Source organism: Pezoporus flaviventris, unplaced genomic scaffold (assembly GCF_033815535.1).
Source record: "Pezoporus flaviventris isolate CSIRO_AGI_PZ_B2104156 unplaced genomic scaffold, CSIRO_AGI_Pfla_v1 ptg000010l, whole genome shotgun sequence".
NCBI classification, from domain to species: Eukaryota; Metazoa; Chordata; class Aves; order Psittaciformes; family Psittacidae; genus Pezoporus; species Pezoporus flaviventris.
In genome coordinates this window covers 4,832,335-4,845,543 of record NW_026892558.1, presented here as the reverse complement: position 1 = coordinate 4,845,543, position 13,209 = coordinate 4,832,335, and the positions used below count along the sequence as shown (strand labels likewise).

At 38.6% G+C, this 13,209-nt stretch overlaps 1 protein-coding gene across 1 annotated transcript in view; it reads right to left on the bottom strand.

Moving 5' to 3' along the window:
- RIT2 (Ras like without CAAX 2) overlaps positions 1 to 13,209 on the bottom strand; it is a 178,441-nt gene that overhangs the window by 107,151 nt on the left and 58,081 nt on the right. The window contains exon 3 of the mRNA XM_061450583.1: positions 1,293 to 1,366. Within this exon, the coding sequence (XP_061306567.1) occupies positions 1,293 to 1,366 (74 nt within the window). The remainder of the gene's footprint in view (positions 1 to 1,292; positions 1,367 to 13,209) is intronic.

Below are 13,209 nucleotides of genomic sequence, written 5' to 3'. Positions count from 1 at the left end.
TCAATTGCTCAATGTCCAGCTGGAGATCAGTAACAAGTGGTGTCTCTCAGTGACTGATATTGGGTCCAGTCTTTTTAAACATCTTTGTGGGTGACATGGACAGTGGGATTGAGTGCACCCTCAGCCAGTTTGCCAATGACACGAAGCTGTGTGGTTCGGTTGATATGCTGGAGGGAAGGAATGCCATCCAGAGGGACCTTGACATGCTTGTGAGGTGGGCTGATGCCAACCTGATGAAGTTTAACCATGCCAAGTGTAAGGTCCTACACCTGGGTTGGAGCAATCCCAGGCACAGCTACAGGTTGGGCAGAGAAGAGATTCAGAGCAGCCCTGCAGAGAAGGACTTGGGGGTGCTGGTCGATGACAAAATGAACATGAGCAGGCAGTGTGCGCTTGCAGCCAAGAAAGCCAACCATATGCTGGGCTGCATCAAAAGGAGTATGACCAGCAGTTCAAAGGAGGTGATCCTGCCCCTTTACTCTGCTCTTGTGAGACCTCACCTGGATTATCGCATGCAGTTCTGTTGTCCTCAAAATAAAAAGGACATGGAACTGTTGGAACAAGGCCAGAGGAGGGCCACGAGGATGATCAGGGGACTGGAGCACCTCCCATATGAAGATAGGCTGAGAAATTTCGGGCTGTTCTGCCTGGAGAAGAGAAGGCTGCGTGGAGACCTCATAGCAGCCTTCCAGTATCTGAAGGGGGCCTATAAGGATGCTGGAGAGGGACTCTTCATTAGGGACTGTAGCAATAGGACAAGGGCTAATGGGTTAAAACTTAAACAGGGGAAGTTTAGATTGGCTATAAGGAGGAAGTTCTTTACTGTGAGGGTTGTGAGGCACTGGAATGGGTTGCCCAAGGAAGTTGTGAATGCTCCATCCCTGGCAGTGTTCAAGAGTAGGTTGGACAAGGCCTTGGGTGATATGGCTTAGTGTGAGGTGTCCCTGCCCATGGCAGGGGGGTTGGAACTTGATGATCTTAAGGTCCTTTCCAACCCTAACTATTTTATGATTCTATGAAAAAAAAAAAAAAAAAAAACCAAAAAACAAACAGCTTTTCGTCTTCTACTCAATTACATTTTTCTGTCTCTTCTGGTCAGATTTTGAAGTTATAGTATGCCACTGAAGCACTCCTTTAATCTTCTCCTTGGTTAATTCCTCAGTGTTATTCTGCCACTGCTCCCTTTATGTTTAAAAGGCAAAGATTGTTTCTAGCTTTGTGATCCATATACCTGAGGTTAAACTGTTTAGTTTAATCTCTGATTGAATGATTCACATTGGGAAACTACTCACCTGTCCCGCAGTGTCCAGAATGTCCAAATAGGCTGGTTCATCATCAATTCGGACTTGAGTTTTATAGGCATCCTCTGAAAAACACAGTGCAATACAGCTTAAGCACAGGAGTGGCTCAGAGAATGGAAAATGACATAGTTTTGCTTGTTTGGAGTAGGCTTTTTAAAAGGTCTCCAGACTGACATAACTTTGCTTTCTTTCAAGTCAAAAAGACACATTTTGAAATCACTGCAAAGTATTAGCAGAAGGGAGGGATCTAGTCTTTTCTATCACACTACCTCAAAAATTTAAAGTGAATATGCTTCTCTTTAAAAGGATAGCAGACCACAGGTGGTGTTTAAGTCACAACAATTCAGAAGTGGTGTGCTGGTACTATGCAGCAGAATGGTTTTCACTTGCCAAAGTGACACTTCCTCACTAAAAAGCTAGAGCTTTTCTAGCAAATAGTTGCAAGCTGAAGATTGACTAAATTACTGGGATAGTCTCCCTGTGGCTGAAGTGGGCTTCTGGCTTAGATATGTCAGAGCAATTAATTAGACCTCTCTATATCCCCAGAGAGGATGCAAATGGATTCTTATAATTAATTCTGTAATCAGTGTCCTCACATTCATCATGGCTGGGGGTGGAGGAGGAAAAAGCTGTGCTTGGTGGACTGTTCCCTTAGCTCATGATTTTGTCAACCTAAATTTGGAAGATAAAAACCAAAACAGGTGAACTACTATTTGCATAAATTATTTTCCTCACATTTCGACTTCATTCCCTTCTCAATACTTTTACATTCTTTCTAAAATTAAACAAAGCTTTGATACCAGGCCATGTTTATACTTGAAACAGCCTTTGACATTTTCTATGTTGTTTAAACTATGATGTGTAGCGGCCTAAATAGTTTTCTTATCATGTGATAACATGCTTTGGCTGTGCATTTAGAGAAGATGTGTGAAGACAAGAGAAAAGCATTTAATGCATCTAAGTGTCATTAATCATACAATGGTTTGGATTGGAAGGGACCTTAAAGCTCATCCAGTTCCAACTGCCTGCCACATGCAGAGGCACCTTTCACTAGACCAGGTAGCTCAAATTATCATGGCCATATGGTTGTCCCTGTCCAAAGACTCAATCCTGCTAGCCCTGGCTGTCAGGACTAGGCTCTCAATGACTACTGAGATAATACTGGAATTATGAGTTTATATTGCAGGTAGCTGGAATTCTCAGGGTATTTGAATTTCTGTGATAATATATATATATGACACTTCATAATAGCATGTAAAAACCTGCCTTCCGCCAACACAATGAAAATATAAAGCATTTGGCTGTGAAGGATTTTGGATGGTCTTAACTCAGCCCACTCCTACACGGTCAGCTCAAACTATTTTTAATGACATAATCGCATACAGTAATTTCCATGACTCCTGCTTCTTTTAGGCCTTGGTTCAGCAAATTATTTAGCCACATGCCTTGTTTTAAACAAATACCTAATCCCATTGATATTAGGATGACCCAGGGGCTTAATTAATTGTATGATACATTGCATAGCTGAGAAAGCCAGAACACTCCAACCAACACATGTTTCTGTCAATAGATCTCTTTCTAGGGATTGCTGAATAAGAAATTCAGCTCCAAAGAGGGATCGTACAGAGTGAATTAGGCTACTTACAGTTTAAATAATCTATTACGGCACATTGATACTATGTGCAGCAGAATTTTTTTTTAATTTTTATTTTTTATCTTTTTTCTTAGCTGAAAATGAAAAGCAAGATATGAAAATATGTAAATTAAAAAGGATATTTCCATCATATGAATTCTATTAATAATATGAAACATTAGTAATATATTTCCATGCATGTGGGTGCCCATTTGCATTACATTCATGCAGATGTATTAACATCTGACCTGCATAAATTTAGCTTGCACTCTTGGCTTTGCAGCTGGATACTCTAAAGCCAGTATACTGTGGTCCTGTTTTTCTCTTCACTTAGACTAATGTGAGTTTTAAGGCAGTAGCTTTAACATAGTTAATGCAGAAGCATCTGCATACTTGAATTCAACTTGGATAAACATGAAGCTGAAACCTAGATAAATCCTACTCTGTCTTCTAAAAATGCATTAGGTTTTCAGAGTTAGTTATAACTAAAAGACCTACTGGCCTCTGAAAATATCATAGTTTTCACTAAGCAAATGTAAAATATTGACATCTGTTACCCTGCTGAGCTACTGCAGGTGAACTCCAATATCCTGTCCCTGTAAACAGTAAAGTTTCAATTGTTAAAACTATGTCTATAACCCTTGTACTTTTCAAAGATAACACTGAACATGCAAATCCATTCCATTTAACTCTTCTTTTTTTTTCTCAAACTATTGACCTTAAAACACTTCATAAAGATGTGCCGGAATCACTGAGCCATTTTCATTCTTAAGATGTGCTAAAATCTTCTATTGGTGGTATTTAAACGTACTCTTGTGAGCATTAACCAAGCACATGAATCTAAATGGTTTTCTAGGCAATAGTATTTGTAGGATCTGCCTTTGCACCAAGAAATGTAGAGATGAAACAGGAAGGAGATATCACTTGTCTTTGTAATATTCTCTGCCTGCATATTTGCAAAAAATTAGAAAAAAAAAAAGCATAGTGTAGCTAATTTAGAAAAGCTTAAAAATACCCTTACTTGAGGTGTGATAAGAGATACTTGGGGTATTCTCAACATGTATTTAAATGGAAAATAAATGGGAGACTTAATGCCTGCTTTTCTTAGGACATTTATTTTAGAGGAAGTCCTGAAGCCCACGCTATCAAGAGAATTGCTATCTTGCGCTGACGCCCTCGCATCAGGTGAGAGCATAGCATCCATTATGACCTATCAGCTTCTTAATGTTCAAACACAACCAGTCCTTTGAAAGTCGCTATCTTCCACTTACCCTTTGTACCTACCGATCTCCTGGGCTACCAGGGAAATGAATTTTTCCAGCACAGGAGGTAGAAGGAAGTTGCATAAATCGAAAACCCTATTTCCCATCTCATGACATTTGGACCAAGAAGACAAACTAAGAGTGGAGAAGCTGTATCACTTAGTTCTGGCCTGCAATTAACACTTTAATCTGTGATTTCATCTCAGTAAGTAATAGAAATAGAGCTGAGTGAGGGATTACATAGACATCTTCATTTTACTCAGTAGGGCTACAAGATAGGGACATTAACCTGTAAAGAAACAACCTCCTACAGGTCAAGAGTTGGATGTCTGTTATGTTAGACCTAAGTTAACTTTTTTTTTTTTTTTATTAGTAGCTGTGATGCTAAGCAGAAACCCTGGAGTCTTTGCATGCTTCCTAAAGGATTTCAGAAGGGACTACTCTGTGCCTAATCTCTTCAGTCCAGGCAATGTAATACGCATTATCATCACATAAAGGAAACAGAAACCCTGAGATCTGAGTGGAACATGCTGTTTATATGTGGACTGAGAAGAGCAGAAGTGAAGATGTTCCACGGAAATAGCATCTGAGTATATATAAAACAAAGCTGGAAATTCTTCATCAGGAGCACTAGCAAACTCACTGCCTAATCTCTTTTCTTTGAAAATTATTCACATTATTACAAATGCAGTCTAGTGTATTTACTATTCACCATGTTTTGGCATATTACATTTTATTTCACCTAATTCATTTGTAACACTAACATAATGATCCCTTCAAAGTTAATTGGGAGCTGCCAAACCACGTGCTTCTGGACTTCACATCCGACAGCCCTAAGGAGTGATATTTATTAAAAGACCAAACTCCAGTTACTGTTTCAGTAAAGCATTAAGATAACATACAAAAAAAGAAACAAGAACAATAGTCAGACACCAGACAATAAAGCAGATAATAACTGTATGTCCTGCAGCAGCAGTCATTTTTTTTTTTCTCCTTCTTTGTAGCTGGTGCAGTGCTGTGGTTTTTGACTTTCAGCCTGGGAACAGCGCTGATAACACTGATGTTTTTAGTTACTGCTCCGGGGGGGGGGGGGGAGTTACTGCTCCTCATTCTTATAATCTATATAATACATGAGTATATGAGTATATGAACTGGATAGATAAAATATCTGGTAAACTTATTTTTAAGGAGAATTAGTCTCTTTTTTTCTTCCATATAGAATATAAATTTCTTTAAGAATTTTAATTTTTACAAACATTAAAAATAAAAATTAAAATAGATAAAAATTGCAGCTAAAAAGTAATATACCACTTTGTTTGAATTATTACTGAACATTTACTCTTTTCCAGGTTGGGAAAAAAAAGATAGAGCTCAAGCTGTTTTCTGAATACCACCTATTCTTTTTTATTCTTAATTCTTTCCTCCTTTACTGAGCATTTCATCTAAACCAGGAAAATGTATTTTCTCAAAAGATATTTTTAACATCTTTTTCTTAATTGCTTGATTGTCCTTTGCAGTACTATGAAAGAAAAAATATATTCTTCCTTAAGCTTTTTGTTTTTCTTGCAAAATAAGCACATTCTCTTTTTTCAATTTCCTTTTTTATAGGACATCGTTCTGTAGACAAAATTACAATAATTAATGCAAGGCTGTGTTGCCATCAGTTAGCACTGGAGAAGCTAGATTCATAAAAAATATATCAAAGCAATTTCTTAAGTATGCGCAGGTAACTGCTTCATGCCAAATGGATTTGGATCGTGTACAACTTAAAGGCGAGTTGGAATGTGTTTTTCATCTGCATTACAGACATGTTCCAGTCCCTAAAATATAGGTCAGCTGCTTCTTTCTTCTGTTTTGCTAATTCTGGTGATATTTCTTCTAAACAAATAAGCTCTCTTCTTTGATTTATACACTATAAATTGCAGTTAAAAGCAACCAGATTCAGATGTACAGATGAGCCAAAAGATATTTTATCTGGCTAAGTAGATGACAATGCAGCAGAAGGAAGTCCAAGCTCCATAAGCCACACCTGGAGTTCTGCCTCTTGTTGATCTGCCTGTGTGCCAAAAAGACAGCAGGATACTCAGCTCTTGGTGTGCTTAGATTATCATCTACTATGTATGCATTTTAATCCAGAGATGCACCTAAATGCAGGATGATCATGAGTCCTTGGCTGGATGGGTGCTGTCTATATTTACAACAAGGCATTTTTAAATAAAAAGAGAGTGTATGAATAGGCACTTAAACCACTGTACAACTACTACACATAACCTCCTACTATGCAACATAAAAATATGCATGTCATAGGAATTGCCCATCAAAATACATCAGTCTTACAATTTCCCTTAGCATGCAATTATTTTTCTGGAATATGAGTTTTATAATTTGGGTGAGCATTGCTATCAGTGTTTTGCAGACAAGGACACCAAGTTACAGAGGCTGCCTTCTTATGAGCTATGCACACATGATAAGTAATGAACGACTTAGAATAGTAGAACTGACAGATTTGATTGCTTTGTATTCTTTAAATACATAGGTAGAATCCTTTAAGACAAGGCAAGTGGGAAAATTAGTACTAGATACTTAAATATCCCACTTCCAGTTCTGTCTAGTGCTGCACAATTCTACATTATACCAGAAATTAAGAATACTTCAGATTATTATTTCCAAATTTTATTTCTTAGCATTGAACTGATTTTGTCATCGTGCCGTCATTTGTTTGGCTTTGTCAGGTCTCTGTCAACTCTTTCAGGTTTTGCTCAATTTTATGTTAACAGTACAAGTTGCCTGCTCCTGCCTGTATAATGCTAATAACAGACAGCATCATTCCAGGCATAAGAATCTTGATATTGTTTTGCAGAGCAGAGAAAAAATGACTGCTGCCTTCCAAACCCACAGACAAAAAGTCTTCCTTCAGTAAACACATGCTTTGAACATCTCTGCTGTTTCTATGAAAAGCAGCAGGTAAGTAATGCAGTGTTTAATGCAGACAGAACCTGTCTGCTAGCTTTATTCTCATATAAAGACTATAGCATAGGCCTTGAGAAAATTAAAATAATCTGAGAAAAAACAAAAGCATTAGTCATCTTAAATGCTTATCATAAAAGGAATTCATACATTTATTCATTGTACGTTCAGTTACATGATGAGAAACACAGCACTTTCTATCTTACAGTTTTCATTTTAGCATTCAAATTACCATACATATATTTTCAGATAAGATACTAAACTGAGGTTTTGGCCAATATGTCTTCAGAAAAGATTCTGCAACCTTGTTTTCAAATGGCCTTGCTAAATTTGAATGCACACTACTGTTGTGCATTCTGGCTTTCCTTATTATAGAATCATAGAATCACAGAAGCATAGAATAGTTAGGGAAGGAAAGGACCTTACGATCATCAAGTTCCAACCCCCCTGCCATGGGCAGGGGTAACTCACACTAAACCATGTTACCCAAGACTCTGTCCAACCCGGCCTTGAACACCGCCAGGGATGAAGCATTCACAACTCCCATTCCAGTGCTTCACCACCTTCACAGTAAAGAACTTCCTCCTTATATCCAATCTAAATTTGCCCTGGATAAGTTTTAACCCGTTACCCCTTGTGCTACTACTACAGTCTCTAATGATGAGTCCCTCCCCAGCATCCCTATAGGCCCCCTTCAGATGCTGCAAGGCTGCTGTGAGGTCTCCACGGAGCCTTCTCTTCTCCAGGCTGAACAGCCCCAACTTTATCAGCCTGTCAAATTACGCCTGTATTAATTTCAATGCAGGATGCAATTCTTTGTGTCTTTTATTTAGCCTTTGTTCAGCGTTACGACATGCTCTTAACTAACTAGTGTTCTGGTTCCTGTGTCTACAGTGGCACATAAAACCAAATCCTGTCATGTTCATAAGATAATTCATGATTTCGAGGAGTAAAGATGCAAACAGAAGTACAACAAGGTATTTCTAAGTCTGAAAATAAGAACAGAGCAACTCATAACGATTAGTTGATTTCATCCTCCTGAAATAAGCACTGTTAATATCCTTAGTGGAAAGCAGCAGCATAGCTAGACTATACTCAAATAAACCTCTCTGCTTAATCCTGCTACCATCAACGAAAAGTGGTGCCTAAATACCTGGAGGGGGACAGGGCCTAAATTACCCGTTCAGCATTCAGAATTGCAGCAGAATAAAGATTTGAGCTTAGGCCCAGTCAGCCCCATGCAGTCTGACTATCTGTCATTAGTAGTTTTTAATTGAGCCATCTCCATTGTCATATTCTCATCTCCCTCCTTTAACTTGGGCTCTGGCTGACATTGACCGTACTCTGCCTACATCTGGTTACAGTAATCAAACTAAAAGCTTCTTCAGCCTAATGAGCATTCTGTTGGTCCTCACCTCACCACAGAGCTCCTCTTTCAATGCCATTATGTATCTGTCTTAAAACAGCTGCTCCCAAATTAACTTTCTCCCCCTTGTTGGGCTGCCTAATGTTTCAGATCCATGCTCTGCAGGGCAAGACCGATAACACGCAGCTGCTGAAGGACCCTGATTGATTTTCAGCTTTAGGTACTCACATGGCAGCTGTCATGGTGACCTGAAATGCACTCAGTGCCTTCCAAATTGGAAAATGGGCTATCCATTGCACTGTCTTTCGTATTTTCCTTCCCCCCCCCCCCCCCCCCCCCCATTTTACCTATAGATACATACAAGCACTTCTTCTTCAATGTGAGCTACCATTTTATTCTCTGCTGACAAGCAAGGGAAGCAAAGGCAACTTCATCTCTGTGGTAAGCGCAAGAAAAGAAGCATTATCTGTGCTCTAAAACTGTGCTCAGAAAACTGAGTGAACTGAACTTTGAGAGAGTTAAATATGGTTTGTCTTCTCCGTTTGGGCCCTCATTAACATGATGTTTATTAACAAAACTGTTGGAAAAGGAGACAATGGTCTGAGTGGCTTTCAAGAAGAACCAAAATTAAGAGCAATTTTGTTGAAAAATGTACAACAGAAAATTCAAAGCAAGATACCATTTTCAGGCAAAGAAGGTCAAAAAAAGTAAAAGCTAAGCAGCTAGCAAGGCAAACTCCCTCCTGTGTTCCCTGGTTATGCAGCACTTTGCTGCAGATCTCTTCAATCCTGGCTTAAAGTATTTATACTGTGCAAATAAATGGTAACAGTTTATGTGCACTTAACACCTTCAGTCTGCATTCATGGTAAGCAAATGCTCCACAGAAACCAACCCAAGCCACCCACCATTCATAACCATACTGAGTAAAAAAGCCCACCTTCTCCACTACTCCTTGCCCTTCACACAGTGAACACTTTTAACACTGCTGATTTGGAAGCATTGTGGTTCTTTTACTTCAGTTCTGATTCAATATCCTGACGCAACAAGTCAAAAGAACCTTCTATACTGAAGTTTAAGCTGAGTATTGACATTTAATCATTCCCTGTGCAATAACTATCAGTCATGATCCAAATGCTGTTATCTATGAAGACACCATTTATGACTCTATCTACAAACATGTATAGATACGATCGATTTGTACAGGATAGGGCCTGCTGCCCAAAAAAATCTCACTCAGCTCTTCTTCTTGTACTGCAGTCCTTCAAACAGGATAAATTTTGCTTCTAAAGTGTCCCACCCATGTGAATAAGACTATTTGGGTGACAAATACGTTCCTCAGAAGCAGCTCTCAAAGAGAAAATACGATTTCTTACAACTGTTTGCAATTTTGCAAATCAGGGCTAAAGTAACTCCGGCGAACCTTTGCTATAGGACTTGCTTTCCTGCTAGAAACCACTTGCAATATAGATAATGCTACTAATATTTAATAAAGGCATATCATTACTTTCACTGCTTCCAGGAAAATGTCATTTAACTCAAAGGTATACATGAACAAAGTGAACAAAGTGCTCCTGTTTAATCAAAACATGATAATTAACAGGAGCCCAAGTACCCTTATCTTGGGGAAGAAGAATAGCAGGTAGCAATTTCACTACTCTTTCAAGTCCGTGATTGTGCTGGTGAGTAGGAGGATCTGACAGCTACGAATTCACTTCTTGTCATTTCAGGGGGAGCAATTAACAAGTTGACTACATCTGTATGGCTATTAGCTTGCATGGCGCCTTGGATTTAGTAAGGTGTAGATGGCTGCTGGCTTCCTTGAAAGAAAGGTTAATGGGGACATTTGTCCTGTGATGAAGAATTCTGAATTGAGCATGATGAATCATGCACATCTAGGAAACCATAGAATTAGCGTCTCTTCCAATTTAAAGTATAATTAAAGGAGTACTTTTACAAATCAAGATACACAGGGAATGGGTAATCCAGTTTTCCACTGGTGACCCCATTTAAGGGTGACAAATCTCACTTCAGCTCCTTCGAAGTTTAAGATCCTAATCATAATTATTATCATTATAAGGGATTAGTGATACTTAGAACCACTGTGCTAAACCCACAGAGTAACTTAGGTCCAATTTCAGTCACCAACATCACGCCACCATCAGTCACCTAATTCCCAGGACTTCTCAATCTCTTCAGTTGCCACATAACATTACATTTCACCCCACTTTAGCCCTAAGAACCTAGATTTTCTTTATAGTATTTCACATTTGATACCATTATTGATCTGACTAACTTGACACGAACATATTAGGGTGAGATAAATCACACTCTAGAACTTTGGTACATTTATGTTATAAATTAGAAACCACAATTCACGTGTGAGTTCACTGTGGTTTATAGTTCTGGATGACCAACTCTTATGCTTTAATGTCACCAGCCAGATGGACACTTTACTCGCCCTTAAATATTATCAGGATCTATAGACTAGGAGTTGAGTTCCCCAGATTATATGAGCGGCTCAGTCCAATGGAAGTGTGTATATGAATCTCTACTAGAAAAACTACAGTAGGTAAGAACCCAAGAAGGAAATGTCCCAATTTTCTATGATAGGTTGATGTTTAGAGTATCACTGTAATCCTGGAGAAAGGTTTGAAGAGGTCAGAACTGAGAATAAGCTATATTGTTATGAGAAGAAGCACCCTTCATCTTCTTTTTGCCACTTCAGTTTATTAGATGGTTGAATCAGAGAACTGGTGAATCAATGCAGGGCAAAGTGAGGACTGTCAGACTGAGTCAAATCAAAACCACCAGCTGCTGAGATAGAGGTCTTCTGCCTGAATGAAGCTGATACAAAAAAAAAAAAAATAGCCTGAGTAGAACAGACAAAAATATTTGAACAATGGTTTCTATTCTTGGCTGACTCTTTCTAAATTCTAAATATAGTAGATATGAAAGAACTATAACAAAACTGTTTCATTATTATCATTATTACTAATATTACTGTTATAAAAAAATTTACCACAGGAATATTTTTCTACTGTCAGTTACAAGAAAAGGTTTTTTTTCCCTCCTAAGTTTTAATCAGTGTTATCATAACAACCACAAGGTCACACTTGTATACATTTTTTGCTAGTTTTCTTCTCTCTGTTTAGCAAATATGCAATTAAACTCAGGGGTTTAGAAAGGTTGTATAATACTATGCTCGATCCTCCGTTGATACGTTATTCAGTGAGATGGTAAGATGGCCAAGGCAGAAATATATCTTATTTCTAGCACAAAAGAGAGATAATGGCAGATAGATAACTATGAACCATTTAGGGATAGTGGTGGTTTTTCTCATGTGACCATGCAGCATAGGTCTCTCACTGCAACACAATGGAGAAACAATTTCCTTTCCTGTTCCAGCCATGTTAAGCAGGAGTTAAGCAGAGATTCTATGATTCCATGTTTGACAAAAAAATAGAATTGCTCATCTACTTGCTTGCTTTCTGAAACAAGGGAGAAAGGGAAGACAGATCACCAGCCAGTTTATTAATTAAAGTAATTCAGATTAGGTAAATGCTCCAAATGAGAATATAAGGAGTAGAGCAATAAAAGATCAACAATCTAATCCATTTTTCACTTTTACAGAGTGACCCAAGGAATCCTACACAATGATTTTTGCTTGGCATATTTTCTCAGCTTCCAGTTATTTGCATCTCAAAGGCCTTTCTAAGTAAAAGCAGAGTTTGTTCTTTACAACCCTTGATGGCTATTTTTCCCTCTAGTAGTTTACTAGAAAACCAAAAGCCATTACAAATGGTTTTTGAATCCATCTACATTTTTGGCACAGATACTTAGTTATCAATATTCTTTTTGATAACAGAGATCAACTTGGGAAGGAATTCTGCCTCACAGACTGGTGTCTGAGAGCAAGTCTGCATGAGATGGTGATTCAGTTTCTACATCTTGCTTGTCCCAGAAATAAAAGATCTCTTTCATTCCCACCTATACTCACATTTCCCCATATATGGTTCCATACTATCCCTTTTGCCACTTTTGTGGCTTACAGAACTGTTTTTACTAAGGTGATTAAGCTCACTAATGTGGTATACAACTGTTCTGTGTTGGGGTGGCTTAGTTTTCTTCTGGACTGCTGTTGAATCAGCTTGTCCAATGTATGCCAGAGCACCAGTAAGAGTGAGAGCAGGGCATAGATGAAGAGTGGGAATTCCTTCTTTACCACACAAATTAGCTGTCAGATTTGGCTCGTTTTACCTTACAAAACTAGAGTTTCTGTAGAGCCTCCAAAATCTGTTCCTGCCAGGCAACAGGCCATTTATTATTCCTTGTTCACAATTTAGGGTACAGAAATTAGATAGCGCTACACTGAGTCTACTCTATACACTATTTCACAGAATCATGGAACCCCAGGTTGGAAGGGACATCAAGGAACATATGATCCAATCTTTCTTGGCATAGCATGATCTAGAGTCAATGTCCCAGCATCCTGTCCAGCTGAATCTTAAACTCTGGGGGATCCACCACTTGCCTGGGGAGATTATTCCAATGGCTAATTGTTATCACTAAAAAAATTTTCCTCCAGTGTCCAACCAGAATCTCCCCAACAGTAACTCGTGCCCATTGCCCAATGTCTTTTCCATGTGACTCCTTGTAAAAAAGGAGACTTCATCTTCTTTG